This window comes from Lepeophtheirus salmonis, chromosome 8, assembly GCF_016086655.4.
Source record: "Lepeophtheirus salmonis chromosome 8, UVic_Lsal_1.4, whole genome shotgun sequence".
Classification (NCBI taxonomy): Eukaryota; Metazoa; Arthropoda; class Copepoda; order Siphonostomatoida; family Caligidae; genus Lepeophtheirus; species Lepeophtheirus salmonis.
Genome location: NC_052138.2, coordinates 212,067 through 232,815, shown reverse-complemented (window position 1 = coordinate 232,815; position 20,749 = coordinate 212,067). Strand labels below are relative to the sequence as shown.

The following is a 20,749-nucleotide window of genomic DNA, read 5'->3' as shown; positions in this document are numbered from 1 at the left end:
TTCGATTTGAGTCGACCTATTAATAACCAAAGAAGTCAATGGACTACATAGCACCTCGATAACTTTAATGTTATTTTTTAAGATTAATTAACAGTGCTGAGCTTCTACAGAATTAAAGGACTAATAAATTACAATTAGCCACTCTTGTTATTGCTAAATTCAGTTTCTTGTTGATTCAATGACTAAAAATTGTTGACATATTGTTTAATTAATCAATCAATTTAATATAATAATATTAATTTCATGAATAAATTATTTAGAGTTCCTAATTCATTATAAAGCTCGCATATATCGCCTTGATTGGGTTATATAATCTTCTGCCGCCTTCGCATATCTTACTCGCATTGAATGTTATTTATCCAAATAAATTCAAGATTTAACTCCAAAGATGGATGATGTTTGAAGTGGAGTCATTGTGTTGATCCGGTTAAACTTAATGTTGGTATGAGAACCTATTAGGGGATTCATAACAGTTATTTATGCTAAAAAATGAAATGTTGATAATTTCCCAAGGTGATGAGTTGGAGTGAAACAACTCAACTCTTAGAGACTCCATGCAATATTTGGATAGTTTTAATTTAGGGAGAGATTTCACCGTCAATCAAATATGTATTGGAGGTATCCATGGAATAAATGACAATATCTTTCTGAACTGGATTGTTATTTCCTACCCGAGACAGAGTTGGATGCACGGATATACACGTGATATCTTTTAGTAGTCATTAATATGATTGATGTGAGGTGTGAGGTAAGAAAGTTACGGGATGTAATTGGCCTTTGTTCTGGTCTTGAGATAACACTTTTTTTACAACTTCTCAAAATTTTGCGAGAATTCGTTTTTACAACTTTTCAAAATTTTGCAAGAATTTGATAAAATTTTACATTTTAAAAATTTGATAAAACATATTGTATTATTTTAATTTTTCTATGTACCAGTTTGTATTATAGGATATTAAAAGCGGATCTTGATGCTCAAGGAAGCGGTGGGGGTGGATAATGATCCAACCTATGTATAAGTGGTTTATTTGCACAACCCGTGGCCTGGGGTGTATCATAGGATATTTGAATGTGTCCTTGATACTCAATATAGTGGTGGCAATAGGTTTAGATCCCACTTATGAACAAGTAGTTCACTTCAGTAACCATGGGCTTGGGTGTATAATCATTTTTTTAGATGGGGACTTTGATACTCAGGAAAGTAGTAGCAATAGGTTTTTGTATCCCTTATGCAACAGTTGTCACCTGCACAATCAGTTGGCCAACATTTTGCAAAAAAAAAAAAAAATTGGAGTCTCTTATGACAATTTCTTATAATAAAATAGTTTGATTGACTGAAAACAATATAAATTTCAATGAAGTACAATTGATTATTAAATTGCTTGCAATGCAATAATGTCATAAGCGAATCCTTTATGAGCAAATTGTTTAGAATTATTTTTTTCATTATCAAATTACCTACAATCTCTTTACCTGAAAATGTAAATGTGAGCTTAATATGTCCACTCTATTGGAAATTTAATAGACTGCCCGGTCATTTTGCACATTACCCACTCTAACGGGCATTTTGTAAGTTGCCTGATTTTTCATATTCCACTTAACATACATAAAGAAGAGCCATCTTTTTATATCTATGAAGAAATTTTGTCTATGAGAATATAAACACAAACTCTTATATACCCTTTTAATAAAATATTATAATACTGTATCCAATAAAATTAAATGTAAGATTTTAATATTATAAAATATAGATATATAAATAATTCATTTTAAAAATTGTAAAGAAATAATATGAAAGTGATGGTTGGTCAATAGTTCAGAAATAAATAGAAGTTAATGTGATTGACTTATGCGTGTAACTACCAGATGATTTTGGCCTTTAATATGTTTCTTTTGGTATGAGAGGTTGCAAGATACATTAAAGTTAACAACGTGCACTTGGTTATTTTTGATTATAGTATTGTAAATTTATTAAAAGACACACTGACATTGGCTGGAGTTTTGAGGCGTCGACAAACAGACATATTTTGCTTTAATAATCTGTATATAAAATAGAGGTATGGTTTCTCTGTGTGTGTACCTTAAATTGATGCCCTCTTTTGAACCTCGACAGGGTAACACAAGGTTGCCATTTTTTTAGGAGGGGTGGGGGTTGGCTTATTCTTTACTCAAATCATAAAAACAGTTTTTTGAAGCTCAAGAAAACTTAGTAGGGTTCTGAATTATGAATCTAAAAGTGACGGGCGTCTCAAAAAACAACTGTACGAATGAATACGATTTCTAAATTTATTCAAACCCATAAAATTATTGGCAAAAAAAGAAATCTGTGGAAATTGTAATTTCGATTTTTCAGCTGCAAAAAAATACGCATCCAATGAAATATTAGATTGATTAATAATTTAAATATTGTATGACTTCAATTTTTATTTAAAAAAATATGAAATACACCAATAAGTACTTCTCTTCTGAATATGAAATTTTGGGTGACATGTTTGATATAAACAGGGGCATCAATGCGCCCAAAATCGTGTTGGCTTTTTTTATCATAGCTCCCAGGGTTGGATCTCAAAGTTAAGTTACTTTTCTTTGGAAATTTAGTAATTTTTATGTACGTTTCAATATTTTAAATTTATTTTATGATTAATATGGACTGAAATAAGAAAAGTGAATTACAGTAATTAATATTATTGATTAGAAGTCAACAAATTAAAAAAAAGAGTAGTTTATAGTATTTCACTTGCTGTGTATTTCAGATTTTTATTTTTAAATAAAAATTGAGGTCATAAGAAATTTAAATATTCTAATTTTGATTTCATTTTTGGAATCCTCACACTTCAAAATAGTTAAGTACCAAATTTCCACTTTCAATGAAAAAAACAAATGAGAGAAAGAAGCGTCATGTACAAATACTTTTAAGCAACGTTAAAAATTTTGGTCTGAGACGAGTATCCATATCTCGAAGCGACTAAGAAAGATTTACTAAAATTTGACACACTTAATTTACTCATGAATTTACGATTGTGTGCCAAAAATCATCCAAATCTAAGGGGTCGGGTAACATTTTTTATTTATTTTCGTTGAATTGACATGACCCGTGTTTGTAAACCTTATCTAAAGCCAAATTATTTTTTCAAACATAAAGTACTTTCTACTTTCTTACCTTTATTAATATAAGTTGAATTTAACGCCTGCAAGATTTTGATCATTTTTTAAATACCGTTTCTATACAATTCTATAAAAATACTTTTTTTTTATTATGACGTGCACGATCAATTATATAATTATTTCTGATATCAAGTATCGACACTCAAAATTATTAAACATAGATAGATACATACATACATACTTTGTTTTATTAATATACTTCCTGCAGTAGAACTCAGCATTGCCCAGAGTAATGAGGCACATATGGACTAGAAGATAATATCTTATTAAATTAATAGTAGTATTCTTTGTTTTTTAAAACCCATTCTTAAGTGATTGCTCAAAACAATAATATATATTCGTATAAGAAATAAAAACAAATAAAATTCATTTTAACGTACCAGTGTTATTTTTTATTCAAATTTTAATAAATATGTACATGAAATCTAGTGTATACATAAAGGACCAATAACAAAAAAAATCGAAACAGTGATTTATGCTATATACGGACCCTGCATACACGTTCGATTCCATATACAAACGCCTGCAATATTGATTAGGTTTCCTATAAACATACATACAGAGAAACATTGCTTTATCAATATATATTCAGATATTTTGAACAATATTTCAAAATCATATTTATTCTATAACCTTATATATAATTTATAGACACAATTCTATGCTCTCGGGTATAAGTGACATCTTTGCCTCGAGATTTCAATGCACAAAGGTAACAGGTATGAAAATACAGCATGCAATTTTTGGGGAAACATATTTAACTAATAGATATTGTTCTAGACTATTCAAAAATACCGTCTGCAGGATTTTTTTTTTTTTTGGGGGGGAGAGCTTGTTTTTTTCCACAAGGAATCACCATTTTTTTTAGAACAGAAATCCTAAAATATTTTTTTTCCTCGATTAAAAACATTCAAAACAAATTCCCAAAGTTTCAGGGTTACCATATATTTTTTCTGTTTTTTTTTTAAATTTATACATATTCCAGTTCATACGTATATTCGCTAATTCTTGTTATACTGATTTGAGTCCATTTAGTCTATCCATGAGCCTATCCTACTAATTTTTACATAAATCATGTTTACATGATACTGAGACTTGAATATATATTTTGTCTTTTTGTGTTAGAAGAACTACCAAGGCTCATTTTTGAATATACTTTAATTGGATCGCAAGTGTTATGGTGCGCTTGTCTCTTTAAGAGATAATTTCAAATATATATATCGTTGTTTTTTTTTGTAGAAGCCTTGTTATAGTATTTGTTATATTTTATAACGTTTCTTTTTTTCTTTAACACTTTAAGAAATAAAAACTTTCTAAAAGGAAAGTGAAAAAGTTTCATTGGCATGTCAGTTTACAAATATTACATATACTATTATGATATCAAATTGCTTAATTGAGTTGGTTTCTTTATAAAAACTTTGCTCGAACTAGAATTAAATAATTCACATATATCTAACGGAGTCTTCAAACCTTGTTACTCAATTTAGAACATTTTAGTTAAATATTTAATGTCTGTGTTTTGTGTTCTAAGGGAAATAATCTAATTTAATTTAATTAGCCCTTAATATAATATGTTCATAAAAAATAAATAAATTTCTTTTTAATAAACAAAAAAAACAAAAAACATTGAAGTATAAGTGCTGTAGACCAAGTTTTGTTGTGTTTGTTTTTGTCAAAGGGAATTTAAGACTCTTCCCATCCATTAAATTATTGTCAAAATTTACTCCGATAATAGGATAGAGGGGGAAAAAAATATTGCCTTTCTTCTTTCAAATTGACATGTTTCGTAAAATATTTATTTTCTTAGAACGTACAGGTTTCTAACCCTTAGATTACACCGTTAAAAAAATCACACTTTTTTAAAGCACTAGAACAGCACATGCTTTTCGTAGTAGAGTTGGATCTTAGATTCCAAAAATGGCCTTATTTTTGCTCTGTTGGCTTCATGGCCTTCAGAAAAAGGGTTCAACGATGCACTTTTTATATAAAATTTAAAACATAACATTACAATAAAAAATTTTCAATTGACAGAACATTTTATTTAATTATTTTTGTAATATTTGGAAAAATAAACCAGTTATCGAGTGTTATATTATTGATGTTCGGCAGTTTAATAAGAACAGAATACGAGCAAAACCTAACTTGCTCGTATTGGTTGATCACTACATCCCAATATTACGAAGAGTCTGGCAATACATTTTGACAGGCCTCCATTAAGGCGAAACTTGTAACACTAAGCGCGCTGGATATAGACAGGATAAGGCGCTAGTCACTTGGTACCTAGTTTCGATTGAAGGGTGGATGCATAAGACTTACCCATCCGAACTCCCAGTCCTTTTGGTCGCTTTCAAGCCGTTTTTTCTTTTTGGTAGCAAAACTGTCAAATATGGCAAACTTCTTTTTTATTTAGCGAAAAAAAAAATCCATTAAGGTCTTAATACTCGAATTACAATAATTCACAATTGAACCACCCATACTTAATACTGTCAAAAAGGCGTAGTTAATATTTACTCGCACCTTCACAACGTTTTATCGTATGATTCGATGTGACTAATAATAATCAAAATATACCTAATCTAAAATAAGAGGCGGAAAATACAAACTTACTTTTTGGCTAACACAATATTTGTAAATAGAACAAACATAAAATAAATTATAATAAATTTCCTGAATATGAAGTGCCCTGGGGACTCTTTATTTTAAAATAATGCATTGTAATTTATATTATAGGCATTTTTCAGTTAACCTATTCTCGGCTCTGATGATTGGGGCTATTAATCATGAAAATATCCACATAAATAGGAACTGAAAAATTGATTAATCATCTCATTTAATGACAAATTTCGCTGTAGGGAGTGCATCAAATTAGTAAAAATGATTCAAAATAAAGTATAGACTATTTAAATATAATATACAGTCTGCTTTTTTGTTCATTTTTCATGAAAAAGAGCTGGATTATAAATTTGAATTTTGTTACATTATTAAATAAAATATTAAAGCCCAATGTTTTCCTCTTTTTTTTTGAATACTTTCTTTATATTTATTTTTCTAATATTAACATTGTTTTTTTTTATATATATAACTTGATTTTATGAAAAGTTAAATCATATCTAAACAGTTTTCCTTTTTTATCTGCAATGAAACAAATTTGTTGTTTGATCAATAAAATGGAGCTTGCTTTCTAAACCATTTATATACATATATTGTTCAAAATACGAATACGTTGGTTGTTTTATTTAATTTAGTTTTTCTTTCTTGTTCGTTGATTAAGGTTAACATGAAAAGGAAAGATAGATTATTTCATAGCGATCAAAATTTAAGTGGTGGCCAGTTTTGTGGAAGTGTGGGTTCAGGACTTGCAATGGAACGGTCAGTAGATGAGAAACTTAAATTTCCAGATCGTATCAATATAGATAGGAAAGGACTACATGGTTTGATTATAACTTTCATTTAACCTTTAGCATATTTCTTATTAACATCTATAATTTAGGTATTCCTATTCTATCAGAAGAGCCTGGTCTCCGACTCCTTAGCCTTCAACATAATATGATAAAAAAGATTCAGCATCTGGATCTAACGACACGACTTGTTTTTTTGGATTTATATCGAAATCGGTTGGAAAATATTAGTGGTCTTGAGTATTTAGTTAATTTAAGGGTACTTATGCTTGGAAAGAATCGGATACGACGGATTGACGGACTACAGAAATGTGAAAAACTTTCAGTTTTAGATCTGCATGGAAATCGTATAACTCAAGTAAAAAAATAGTTTTTTAAGGTTTTTTTTTTCATCTGAATAAAACTAAAAATTTATATAAATTAAGTATACATGTAAAGGTTTACATGGGAACTCTAAACCTAATGTTTGTTTTTTGCTATTTGTTGATTTTGTCGCAAAATAAAGAGCCCTTATTTTTGCCACGAGGGGAAACGTACATCAATTTCTAAACAATCATATTTTCTGAAACTTTCTGTAATTTCAACAAACAAAGTGTTTTTAAAAATTAAAACAAATATGTTAAAAAAAAGGTTTATTTTAATATTTTATATTATGAAAATTTAAAAAAAAAAGTTATATTATGAAAATTAAAAGATGTTAAAATTAGTTTTATTGCAAACTTAATAATAATTTACCTTATTTTTTGGTCATGACCTTCTTTTGGATATTTTTTTTCTTAATAAAATCTTCTGCAGTTTTGATCTATAAATGTATTTACAATATTTGTGAATGGGAGATCAAATATTTAGATTTCAAAAATATAATAAATTTGAACTAGAAATAATTTTGTACTAATAATATAAATTATAAATTTATTTTTGATTTGTATTCGGTTTTTTTCACAAATTAGATTTCAGGACTTGAAAAACTGTGTGAAATCAAAGTTTTGAATTTAGCTGGAAACATGATTCGTAAAATAACGAACATTTCTAATTTAGTCGTATTAGAAGAGTTAAATTTACGTAGAAATCGTGTAAGATCAACTTCTGGCCTGGAGTGCGTTCCAACAATTGAGAAATTATACATCAGTAATAATGAAATACAAGTGAGTAATAATTAATTTTTAATTAATTCTTCGTTACTTCACTTCAAATTTTACCAGAGTATCTCTTCATGTGATAGTATAAATAAGTATTAGTAAATAAATCAATACTTTTTACAAATGTTCTAGGTAAGGGAAAAATAAATTCATAACTTTTCCCATAGATGACTTTATTAATGTGTATCTCAAATTGTAAAAGTGAGATTGGATTACGTTAGAGGATGTAAAGAGAAACAAGATTTTGTAATTTAAAAACTTATGTGATAGTTTTTCATTGTTTGAATCAGTATTAAAACACATCTGCTGCAAGTCTTGGGATTTACAAATAAAACAATAATATTTTTGTTAAAAATTGTTATTTTTTTTTTCAAATTATTATTAATATAATTTTTTTTATTCACTTTATGAAGGGGAGTCCTAAGAACGTTTTTAAGCTATTGCATAGCTGTAACGGTATTTTTCCCTCGAAAAACCATTATAAAATGGAAATACAATTTTTTTATCCTTTGTTTCCTAGGTACAAAAGTAGTTCCACACTTTGCCCTATAACTCACAAACTAAATAAGACATTATCGTTAAATGTTCGCATCTGTAATATGAAAGTTGGTACTCAATGAAAACAAGGTGAATTTAAGATATATAGCAATCTATGTGGGAATCAAGCCTGATAATTTTCAAACCATGTATGATATATACCAGAAAAGAGAAAATACGCCATATTTTACAGTTTTAGTTCGATAAAGGCGAAAACGCAAGCCAGGTGGCTGGAAATAAAAACAATATTGATAGTCCTGAAATTGCAATGGACAATCACACAGTATTTTGGTTGTGTCGATATTCCTTTCTGATAATTTATTATTTCAAAGATGCATCATTTTCTAAAAAGGTCATTGTGGAAAATGATGATATAATAATAGAAATAGTCAAATCCGATTGTAATATAAGCACTATATAAAAAGAAATAATCCCAAGAAAAATGTTAGAAATAATGGAGTTCGTTTGGATTAATTTTTACTAGACTTTATTTTCTAAACATGCTGATTCATAATCTAAAAAAAGTGTTGGAAAAATGAACATTTACCTTGGTGGACTGTAAAGGATAAATAATATTTTCTATCTAAATGAATAATTATCAAAGAAGACATGTCAACACAAAAACAAACTTCGAAAATTTATCTCAAAAATAAATGTGAAATACATTTTTATTCTTCGACAAATTATTCGCAATATATATGAACAAATTATTCTTAGTAATCCTTTGGGTGCGCCCCAATTTGCAATTAAAGTAGAAGAAATTAATCCTCATAATGAGTTATTGCAAAATTGATTGATTAACCTTGAAAGGTCAATTCGAAGCTAATATAAGTGTCTTAAATCAAAAAAAGATTCTAAATTATAGCTAAAATTAGTGGGTATATTAACTCATCTCTGTAATTTGTATACAAAATATATACTTGACTGAAATATGTCTATTTATATGTTCGCCTGTGTTTATTTCTTTAAAACATTTATTGCTACATATTAGCCACTGCCTCACATCAGAATTTATTAAAAAACTAGAGAGGCTGGAGAGAAATGTCATTGAAGAGGTTGAAAGTTGTCTAAAAGCTCTGTCTCCTTAATTATAAATTTAGGACATTTATAAACTAGATGAAGTGGTTATATATATTTTGACCCACACCCAAAACATAGTAGACTAACATCATGCTGTATAAGGTAATAGTGTTGTCGTTGGAGACATTTCCTTGTGGTAAACTGAAGCAAGGACTTCAGTTTTCCTTTCAAAAAATCCAATATGTACTACCACCTACCAAGTTTACTCATGGGAGCATCACTCGGTTTGGAAGGTAATGGTTCGGCGTAGGTAGCGTGTATGTGTATATCTGATATAAAAAATATATATTGGGAATTTCTCTTTTTCTTAATTTTTGTTCAAGATTGTTTTAATGTTGACATACCATAGAGGGATTTTTATAGAGAAAATATTTTTCCCGCTCCTCTTTGTCTCTTTTTTTCATATTTATTGATCCATTAAATATTTATATAATAAATTAAGGGTCTGAATAAAAAATGTGATAGGGAAGTAACGAAGTATTTATTTCAAAAATTTGATTTTTTCTCTTTCAACTAGAATATATCGTCCCTGAGTAATTTAGAGAATTTAAAAAACCTTCATACTGTTCAAATGGAGGGAAATCCTGTCTGGTCTTGCTCTGAGTATACATTTCATTTAGTATCAAGCTTAGATAATCTAAAAATGCTGGATCAACAAGAAATAACTACGGACGTGCGGTCATACGCTGAAAAATGGCTGAGGAACAAAACAGACCCTACTGTAAGTTCAGCAAATACCCCAACCACGTCTGTCGTTGGAGGAGGAACTGCTCGAAAACAGCTGCTGAAAAAAAATGGAGGAACGTAACTTTTCTATATCTAATGCGAAAATGAGATGGAGTTTCTTGAAGAAACAAGCTATACCCGTTGTGAAATTCCTACCGGAAAAGTAAGATTTTATTAAATAAAGAGTCTGACAATGAAATACATGCAAATTTAAGCAAAAAAAAAAGCAACCTCTTAGACTGAAAGTAGTAAAAATTCGTTTAATATATAATTAAAAAGCGTAGGTGGTTAGCTTTATCTGGTTATATAGCCAACTTTGATGTGCACAAGTATATGAATAGCTACATGTAATTAAATTTAATGAACAAGAACGTAGATCCACCGTGATTATGATTACCGAAAAAGACAAATATTCAACATTAAGGTATCAGATTTCATATATGCACTCTTGAGAATCATTCAATGGTCACAAAGAAAAATGGTTGGGACAATTGTGAGAGAGAACATATTTAGCTCAATGGACAACCCGCTCGGCAAAAAATTATTCTGTTCAACACAGTGTCCATGGATTCGCACCCCGGTCGTTCCTAGAGAAGTAAATAATCATAATGTATATGGGCTTCAAATAATATTCTATATTCGGATAGAGTAAAAGTAATACTCTTTATTTAATTATACTTAAGCAGTGCAACTCCATCTGACCAATTAAAGGAACATTAGAATAAAAATGTCTTACAATAAGGTATTATAAGGATCTCACATATATACTTTTGAGAACCGTACAAAGATGAGAAATAACATAGTGCATACTAAGAAACAGGAATGACCAATATAACTGCAGTGAGATGGTGAGTAGTAGTCTGTATCTGAATTCTACGGACAATATTGTGTGTGGATCTCATAAAAAGGACATTTTTCTAACACAAAGGACTCTTGGGTAATGTCTATCCCGTAGAAGATAACTAAAATGGATAAGAGATTCAAAAAGAAATCCTGCACTTCCTCCAGAAGTGTAATTGAAAATCTGATTCCGGCTGAAAGTTAATTACTTAGTAAAGTCATCAGCTATAGATTGTTTTGTTTTTTTCTACTTGAATAAAAATCTTTTATTTTATCGTATATAGGATGAACAATATTTTCAAAGCCATGCCATTGCCGGACTCTTATATAAAAATAAAGATTATATTTGAATTTAAGTTTAAACTAATTCCAGAAAATTACGACAAACCGAAGAGGATTCTATGTCCATTAGTGATTCACAAGCAGACACAACAATATCAACTCCAGAGTCTGACGACATGAAATGCTCAGTTAGCCAAAAAACTACTGTAGAAAATTCCAACCCTCCAAGCCGAATAATGTCTCGTCAAACATCTCGAAGCTCTCTTGTGAGCTCCAACAAACTCCAAGTTCCTTCAAATAGTCGTTCATCTAATCCAGGCTCACCAAACAAACTTAAAAATTCCAAATCTGAGCCAGAAAACCTTAAAGCAAGTAATATCAATGGTATGCTTCAAAGATTTCTTGAATTTGAAAATCGACATTTCGTTCTACAACAACGAGTAAGTTCTTTATATTTATTATTATATGATATGAGAACATAAAAGTGGCCTGAGCTAAAAGAGAAGAAATTGATCAGTAACAATTTTTCTTTCAGGACACGATCATTGAATTTTTTCAATACCAATATTCACACGTATATAATTACAAAACTATTTACATCAGATTCATTTTTTATGAAATTTCTCATATTTAGGCGTTAAAAAAGTTACACTCTTTTATAGGTCAAAGACAATCTATTACTAAATTTGTTAATGAGTATTGATTTTTGATTATTTATAATGCAAAAAAATACCAGTCTACTTTTATGTTAACTTGTCACATATGTAAACATAATTTTGTATTCTTTATCTTCATTGTTTTAGTTTATAAGCATGTCCAAAGAAGTAGGCACTTTAGATCAAAATACTACGGATTTTAAAGCAGTAACTCCAAATATTAGGGGATTTAGATCCCAGAACCGAAAAATAGGGTTCTTTACATCACCTGAATCCCTTATAAATCGTAATATGAATTCATCTCATGAAGAAATATGTGGGCTTGTGTCAGATTCTTCTTCCAGTTCGTCTACTACAGATGGATCTTCATCTGAAGATAATATGGAAGAGGATAACCGTACCCTATTTCCAAGTCTTAGTCGATCTCCAAGGATGAAGAACAAAAAAGTACAGGAATTGTCATCAAAATATAAGTTGTCTTAATTTTTGTAGAAGGTTGTTATGGATTACCGTCCCATTAATTTTTTGCTCATATTTTATCGGCTCTAAGACTTTTTGAAGTTTCTTTAAAAGTTCAAATTTGCTTCTCCTCTTAAAAACTATAGTAAAACAAATCCCAGTATGCTATGGTGTGTTATGGCAAACCGAGGGGCCCAGCAAAATCTAAACACATTTAATTGAAATTTTCATCAAGAAAAAATCTATTAAATAACAATAGAATATCAACAAAATTATTACTTTAAATTTGTGTGAGTCTGAGGTCTCTTAATCATTATTGTACCCCCTCTTAGTGGCAATGATGGCTTCCAGGTAGGGATAAAAGCCCCAGACCCCACTGCAGATGTAGCCCTCTGTTATGGCGTACCAGTTCAGGGGGACAATGGGTTTGAGGGCCTTGGTGTTTGTATGACGGACAGTACACGCATTCCCTTCAATATGCACCCAAAAGATGTAGTAAAGGGTGTATGCTTTAGGGTTGTAAGGGGGCCAAAAGTATCAAAAAGAGCTCGAAAGAAACTCATTCAAGAGAGTCTTGCAACGAAAGAGATAGGTTTCTTAGATTACTGGTGTCAAAAGTGACTTCTCCGCCCACACAATGCTTCTTTCCACCCACTTTTTTGATAGCTCTCTGGTGTGAAACCCCAAGATCTATAATATGATCCCCCTTATCGACTTGAGGGGATTGTCCTTGGCTGATTTAGTTAACTCCTCCAGCTACACTTGGGCTTTTTCGACCGATCCCTTCTTCCTCTCCTACGTTTCATATTTGCTGGCAGCGTAGATAGTGATCAATTTCAATCCCTCCTTCATTAATTATTGAATTAGAAAACGTTCTTATTTCAACAGACCACCTAGTATATGTATTGTCAATAAAGCAAGTCAGATCTTTATTCCTTATGTAGTTAAGATCAAGAAGGACATAGCTTTGGACTTTATAAATCCTAAAGCATTAACATGAATACAAAATGTGTTTTTAGTAGCTCCAATCTGCTTTCAGCAGGATGGAGCACAAGACCATTTTGCCAAAATTGTCTGAGTGTACTATGCCTCCGATTTTCAGAATTTTAAATCCTAAGATTTTGATCTTCTTTCTCTAGTGATAGTAATCTTTCTTTGACTTTACCTTTAGGATAAGGTGGAGAAGAAAGCAATTGCTATTCCAAGAGTAATCAATGATAAGGTTTGACAGTTTCCTTAAATAACACTAATATACTTAATAAGCCGGCCACCCATTTTTAAGCCCAATGTTATAATTAATAAAATAATTTTAAATGTTTTTTTTTGTTCTTTTCCCATAGCAGGACTTAGCCGATTTGGATGGGACAATAATTTATAACAGCCTAATACTTAATTTTTAATTTTCTAACTTATTTTTATATATTCACATATGAATTTCCGTAAGGACTATTATAATAATAGATGTGTGCCATCCCCATCTCTCGCCTCAACAACTTCAGCAATAACTTCAAGCCCTTCATACAATGCAATTTCTCCAAGTATATCAGATACAGACATTGGAACGGGGCGTACCTCAGAACAAGGTAGAGACTATCTAATCGAATTAGATGGTGATCTCCTTGCGGTATATGGATACCAGTCTCTAAAGTTCTTAGACAGACCCTGGAATAAGAATCGAGCGGCAAAAGCTACTACAGTGCAATTTAACTTTGTGTCCTTTGATGAGCTTATTCCATATTTGGCAAAGTTCCGTATAACTTTCCCGAATGTAATACATTTTAGATTTGTAGAAACAGGTCTTCATTGCTTAGGGCAATTAAATGCTCTCTCTGGCCTTCAAGGGATAACTTCATTACAAATTGAAGAAGATGGAAATCCAATCATTTTGAAATCAGAGTGGAAGCTTTATGCCATTTATCGGTTAGAACATTGGGGACTACGGTAAATGTTTTTAAAGCCATGCTGCAAACTAACTGAGATCTATATTTTATTTCTAAGGATCATCAATAACGAGGAAATTACTGAAAAAAATATCATTTTAGCAAATAAGATGTACGGCTCCCTTGGTGAACTAGCCGTTCTTGTCACACCACCTTCAACTATGACAAATATAATCAAGAAGTTAGACATGTTCCTTCCCTTTTCAACGAAAGAAGAACTTGCATTTATTGATAAAAATCCTGTACTTAAGGAAATCATGGTGAAGGAGTCTCTTCAGTACAAACCAAGCAATCAAGCAGATGCCATAAAAGGAAAACATTTGAAACTACTGACAAATCTTACTGACGTGAGTAAAATAATTACAATACTAAAGCAGGCTCGGACCCGTTTATACCTTTCTGTTCATTTTTTCATATATGCAAGGCGTTCCATTTGTTCATTTATATATATTTTTTTTTTTTTAGAAAAGGGGACAATACGATCAATTTTGGTATTAACTTAGTTACTTTTGAAAAAAATGTCAGTTTTTTTTTATTTTATTTTTTTGAGAATTCATATATTAAATTCAGGAATATTATTGCATGGCTAGTTATTTAATCATTCATGATAACCTCATCACCCTTAGCAGACATAAAAGTATGATAATATCTATTGAAATTCGGACAAATATTGATCATGTGGCTGCCGCAGGTGTCAAAATATCATGACAATACATTTTTTGGTGTCTGAATTATTTGCTAAAGTGTCACTTTACAAAAAACTGGAAAAAAAATAAATTTGTGTTTTAATTTTACACTGCTTATTGGTGAGAAAAAATACCGTTTCAGTTGAGTAATGAATTGCAAAGTGCTACGGGTACTCCGCTCCAAAAAGTGTTTAAAAAAATTATTTACAAAAAATAAATATGAAAGAAAAAAAGTGTTGTATTTTTTTTATCGGATACTTTTAGCCCATGTGCTAAATATACGCGTTTTTATGCTTTTTTTACTGTTAAAACATTTAAAAATGAACAGAGAGCATAAGCAGGATAGTTTTTACAATCAATATTTAAATTTTTATAAAAATATGTACATTTTAATTTATAGATAAGTCATTCGGCATTTCACAAGTTTGGACGCTTCGAAGACGAATGGTTAGGGATTCTTCCCATACTCATAAAAAGAATAGTAACACAATTTTCAGATATTCGTCGCTATAAAAAAGAGTCTCTTTGTAGATTGCAAAGATCTGAAATATTAAATTAATACTTTCCAAATTATAATTTGATGTTATAGGGTTTGACATTGCATTGATAAAAATAATAAACAGACTCCCCCTCGAAAAACAAATTATACTTGACATTACATTAGATAAAATTGTGAAATGAAATAGAAAAGTGCACCCCCTTGTGTCAGACATTGTTCATCAAACAAACTATACCTAAAACATGTGATTTCACTTTCAATTGTTATTTTATTTACATATATGTGAGCTAACAAATTATATACAATTTAGATTTGTTATGTTGAAGATGAATAATTATCATTAATAAATAATAAACAGTTACTTAAACACAGAAGAACGCCATTCTTGATAAATATTTCAGGTAGAAATCGAATTTTCCCTGCTAGAACAGTAAAAATATGCTTATACTCCTATATAAATAATTTTCGTGATGATAATTCTTTATCTCTTCAGCTTTTATCATTATTCTTTTCATTTTGAGGAGATAAAGTTTGGCTAGAAATCAAGGAATACAATGCAGGGTTTCAGTTTTAACATATACCGGGTTGTACATTCAAATCAGAACATTTTCAACTTTATAATAAAAATAATGATTGATTTATTAAATATATAATTTCAAAAAAATAAATTTATTATAAATTGATATGTGTCTAGGCTCTCTTAATCATTAATGTAGCCGTCCTAAGCAGGAATCATGGCTTCCAACGGATGATATGGTTTTTCTTTATTGCTGGTGTCAAAAGTGGACTCTCCACCATTACAAGATTATTTCCGCCCACTCTTTTGATAGCTCTCTGTCCATTCTGGTGTGAAACTCCGAGATCTCTTGTATATCCTTTAGTGAACTAGAGGCGTTTGGCCTGGGCTGTTTTATTTAACTTCTCTGGGTACATTTTGGCCTTTTTAACATAGTTCTTCTTTCTCTCCAACGTTTGGTACTTGCTGGCGGCGTAAACGGTAGTCCTGGAGATACGCAACTGCTTGGAGTGTGCGATTAAAAATTCGTCAATCACGTTCAAGCGTCATTTTCTCGAATTGTAAGAAGCTAAAGAGCTCAGTTTGTTATGTTTTATAACTAATTGTTTATACTTTAATTCATTTAAATATTTATAAATTTCAATCGCTTAACCTTCACTCATTATTGAATTAGTAGGAGTTCATATTTCAATAGATCACCCAGTAAATGTAGAATCAAGAAGGTGTTGTAGTCAATTTAGAGGGCATATTTCAGAGGTTAAGTGTCTTACCAGATATATGGTTCTGATTTTGCCACTGTAATATCAGCAATAACCCTGGACGCGACACGAAGAGCGAAGTTTGCTGAATAAGTTAGAGTAGAAAACGCAAACCAGCCAAATTATCGACCTTACAATGTACCCTAGGACGGCCGTCGACGATGTTCTAAAGTGCCTCAACGAGTCGTTGATGTCACCAACAAAGAACTCCTAAATTCTTCACCGGTATGAAGAGGTGAATTGAGATTAAAGCAACGAAGCCCAAATCGAAGCCAGCTAATGACTGTTTTTTGAGGACGACGACGGTGAAAAGGGTGGTAAAGGACTTGAGTCTTTCCTTTTCCAATCTGCAAGGACATTTTTTGAAAAATATGGAGACGGGCAACACAATTTTTTCTCTCAACATAGCAAGCTCAGACAGTTAAAAAGAGAAAAGAATATTCTGAATGGTCTCAAGAACAACAAAAATGGTGGCAAATATTTCTTTTTTTGGTAAATCACTTTTTACTGTTGATACCACTGTGAATAAGCAGAATAGACATTACATCACAACCGAACATTCAGACGATGTTTCAGCTTCTGTTAGCAATGTCTTCAGAACAAAAAATCCAGTGAGCCAGCAAAGGTGAAGTGTGACCTCCTATTTTTGTGGAGAGGAAGGAGCAGCAGATGCCTACATTGATCTTCTGGATAAGAACCATTGGGTCGGATAAAATATTGGGGGCAACATTGATATCACTCAAGAGGTAATACCTCTATGTCATCGCGCTCCTAAGACCCAGGCCTTTCTGAGAAACATCTTTCCGGACTTTTGAGATCTTAAAATGTGGTTTCTTTACTCTCCAGATGCAAAACTATTTGACTACTTTATCTGAGCTCTTCTTGAGGACAGAGCGTTTGCTACTCATCAAAAGAGTGTCCGGTTTCTACAAGCTTCCATTAAGAAGAAGTGTACCGAGCTCAAGTCTGGCTCCATGGAAGTTCAGCAAGGGCTTTAGGCCTTGTATTGAGACATTTATTATATCTGAGGGATCACTTATTGACGGAAGTTGCACAAAGCATTTTTTTTTAGATTATTTTGTTAACCCATGTGTGGTCTTTACTTTTTCTATATACCCCTTGCGTTTCGGGTCAAAATGACACACTCTTAAATAATTACTATGTAACACAAGTTTTTTTAAGTTCCAGATAAATTTTATTTTTATGATGAATTAAAAATATAATAACTAGTATAAAATTTAAATATTAAATAATTCTATTTGAAAAATTAATATATAAAGCATAAATTCCAAATCACATTAAGTGCTTTTTATATCTCTATAATTTATTGATAAACAATATCAAGAAAAAAATAAATTAAAATTTATATCTAATTTTTTAAGTGCTTGGCTATTGAACATGTATCAATGTTATATTTGGCTTTACATATTTTTTTTTTACATTATGTAAATAAAGAACTTGCCTTACAGTCGTTTTTGGAGATGCAGAACTTTTTGTAATTGAGAATGTCTTGAAGTTTTTAAATAGCCAAATTGCTCAACTATTCTTAGACTCCCAAAACTAAGAGTAGTCTCACCATCAGATTGATAGATACCTGCCAATCTCAATAATCTAACGATAGCTTGAAAGTAATCATAATCAAGGCTTGTTCAATTCTAGCATAACTTATAAAATCTACCATATTAGTCATTTTCAATATGATTCGTATTTGGAGTAATGAATAGGAAAAATGTTGAAATATTTCCATCAAATGACTTATGCGGACAATAAAATTTTACTATTTTTTGACAGGAAAATATCAAATTCTGAAAAAAAATGTATTCTTGATATAAGAACAAGTCAAGTATTCATCTAAACATCATCTTTATCTGATACATCGTCTTCAAATTTTTGATCTTGCAAGTATTCCTCGTCCAGAATCTTCTTATAAATTACTTTTGGGTAACGTTCATGTACATAGATATTGCATTTCAAACAAAAGAACTGATAATATCGGTTCAAAATGATCAATATGGTCTCTAAAATGATATTCATTAATATTCCTTGCGTGTTTTATGCATATACATATGATTTTCTAAACTTATTAATAATATGTAAAATCATTTATAATACCCTTGTCAAAATGACTTGTAAGACTATATTTGTATACAAGTTGTTTTTAGCAATAATTAAAATTATTGTTATTTTATTTTGAGATTTATTTAGGAAAAGTAAAAAAAAAATCTAGTTGTAAAAATTTCAATAAAAGGTTTTTTTAATTGGTTCGAGTTTAATACGTACCCGTGTTTTTGCATATATAGCGGCCACACACAGCCAAACTTGCAGGAATGGACAATGCACTCCGGAGAAATTATTCTGTAAAACTCAAATGGCGTAGGTTAGTGCCCAGTTGTCCCTAGAAAAGAAAATATACATTACGTTTATGGACCTTAAAGATTACTCCTAGTTCATAGGAAGTATATTTAACACTATAATGCTTAGTTGTATTTTAACATGTATAAGGTGTATCAGTGCAGCTCAATCTGACCAATTTAAAAAACACTTAAAGATCAAAAAATTATGAAAACAAATCCAGAAATATACATGTACTTATATAGTTGCATAATTGGGAGGAGGAGGCGATACTCCAACACTTATGGACCTTAACTTTACACAATCATCACCACGGAATTCATCGATTTATGGAATATGAGTGAAAATATCGTTATTAAGTATTGATATAAATGAGAGGGGTTCTTTTTCTTTGGTGTTGCGTGTAAGTTAATTTTTTGTCTGAATCATGGTATTGTTATTTCAGATTATTTTTACTGTTGTGTTCTGTATCAAGTGAACAACTCATCAGGACTGTTTTTGTCGTATGATAACTTAACCAAAGTATTTTTTTTTCGTTGAAATTGCTTCTCTAACGACATTTTTTGAAATTATGTCCTTTGGACGTCATTAAATGGTAAAGTGCACATCAGTTTTTAGTCAGAGATTCTTGATATTTTTGAGATGACTGGGCTCCTACCCAATCGACCAATAGACAACAGAGTAAATAAAGAAGTACTTTTCTCGTGTACTATATTCGAGGATGGTTCAACAAGAAGAGGGTAGGAGTGTAAATGAAGAAAATTTATTGATTGGATACAATATATAAATAGGAAATATTTAATGTTTTAATTGAAGAAAATAATTGAAAAAGCTTTTGTTTTTTTTACTGATCCATATAGACGTTGATGATCTTGCTTTATCTTTTTAATTTAAAGAATATGAGTTTAAATGTGGGAGTCCAACTGGTAATAACAAAGTGAGTTTTTACTCAAAGTTTTCAATAGTTATTTGATATTGTTTAAAGGATCTCAAAAGTACACTCCTATTTAGAGTCGACAATGTGGACAGGAGTTTCATTTATGTTAACTTTAAATTCATAGGTATTGAGTAGATTAATCCCAGTATAGGGAATGAAGTTATTTGAAAATTGGTAAATGCATTCAAAATGATCACTGAATTAAGCAATATTACTCTGTGGAAACAATTTGGGCAATTATGACTTAAAAAAGAACCCATCCAATGAAAAAAAAAAAAAAAAAAAAAATATTAAAAATTGTGGCTTAATTGAGAGGCTTGGAGGATTGGGATTATGAAAGTATACAGGGTGAACATAATACCTGTACCCCCTCTTCTGTAAAAGTTACTTATTTTTACGTATTATTACTTCTTAAAAAAAAACTCTGACAATACTGACTGTAGAAAATTAAATAAGGTTTTACCTCCAACATTAGTTTTCAACATCTTTAATCCAGAACACCGACAATGACGGCCAAATTATTACTGACTTTTAGAAGACATTGCAACTTTTTCATATAATGGATTCTTAAGCAAAAAGTGGACTAGTTATTAACATTCGTTTATACATTAATATGGGTAGGTTTTTCAATGATATATTTAACGTTTCGTCGTTGGTCTTTCATGCATACAAAAAAAAAAAAAAAACCTTTCACTACTTTTTCATCATGAATGAGCAAGAAGCATAAATGCATTGGATCTCTGATCTCATTGACGCAGGAATTAGTATGGAAAAAATTAAG

General features: G+C 30.5%; 1 protein-coding gene across 1 annotated transcript; it reads left to right on the top strand.

Moving 5' to 3' along the window:
- Window positions 1–6,388: 6,388 nt before the first annotated feature.
- On the top strand, window positions 6,389–15,548 carry LOC121119314 (uncharacterized). Its single transcript, XM_071890512.1, has 10 exons — window positions 6,389–6,593; window positions 6,653–6,918; window positions 7,511–7,705; window positions 9,834–10,120; window positions 11,256–11,604; window positions 11,968–12,297; window positions 13,451–13,501; window positions 13,700–14,220; window positions 14,278–14,566; window positions 15,306–15,548. The coding sequence occupies exons 1-10, from the start codon at window positions 6,440–6,442 to the stop codon at window positions 15,462–15,464; spliced, it is 2,601 nt and encodes an 866-aa protein (XP_071746613.1). The 5' UTR covers window positions 6,389–6,439; the 3' UTR covers window positions 15,465–15,548.
- The last annotated feature ends 5,201 nt before the right edge of the window (window positions 15,549–20,749 follow it).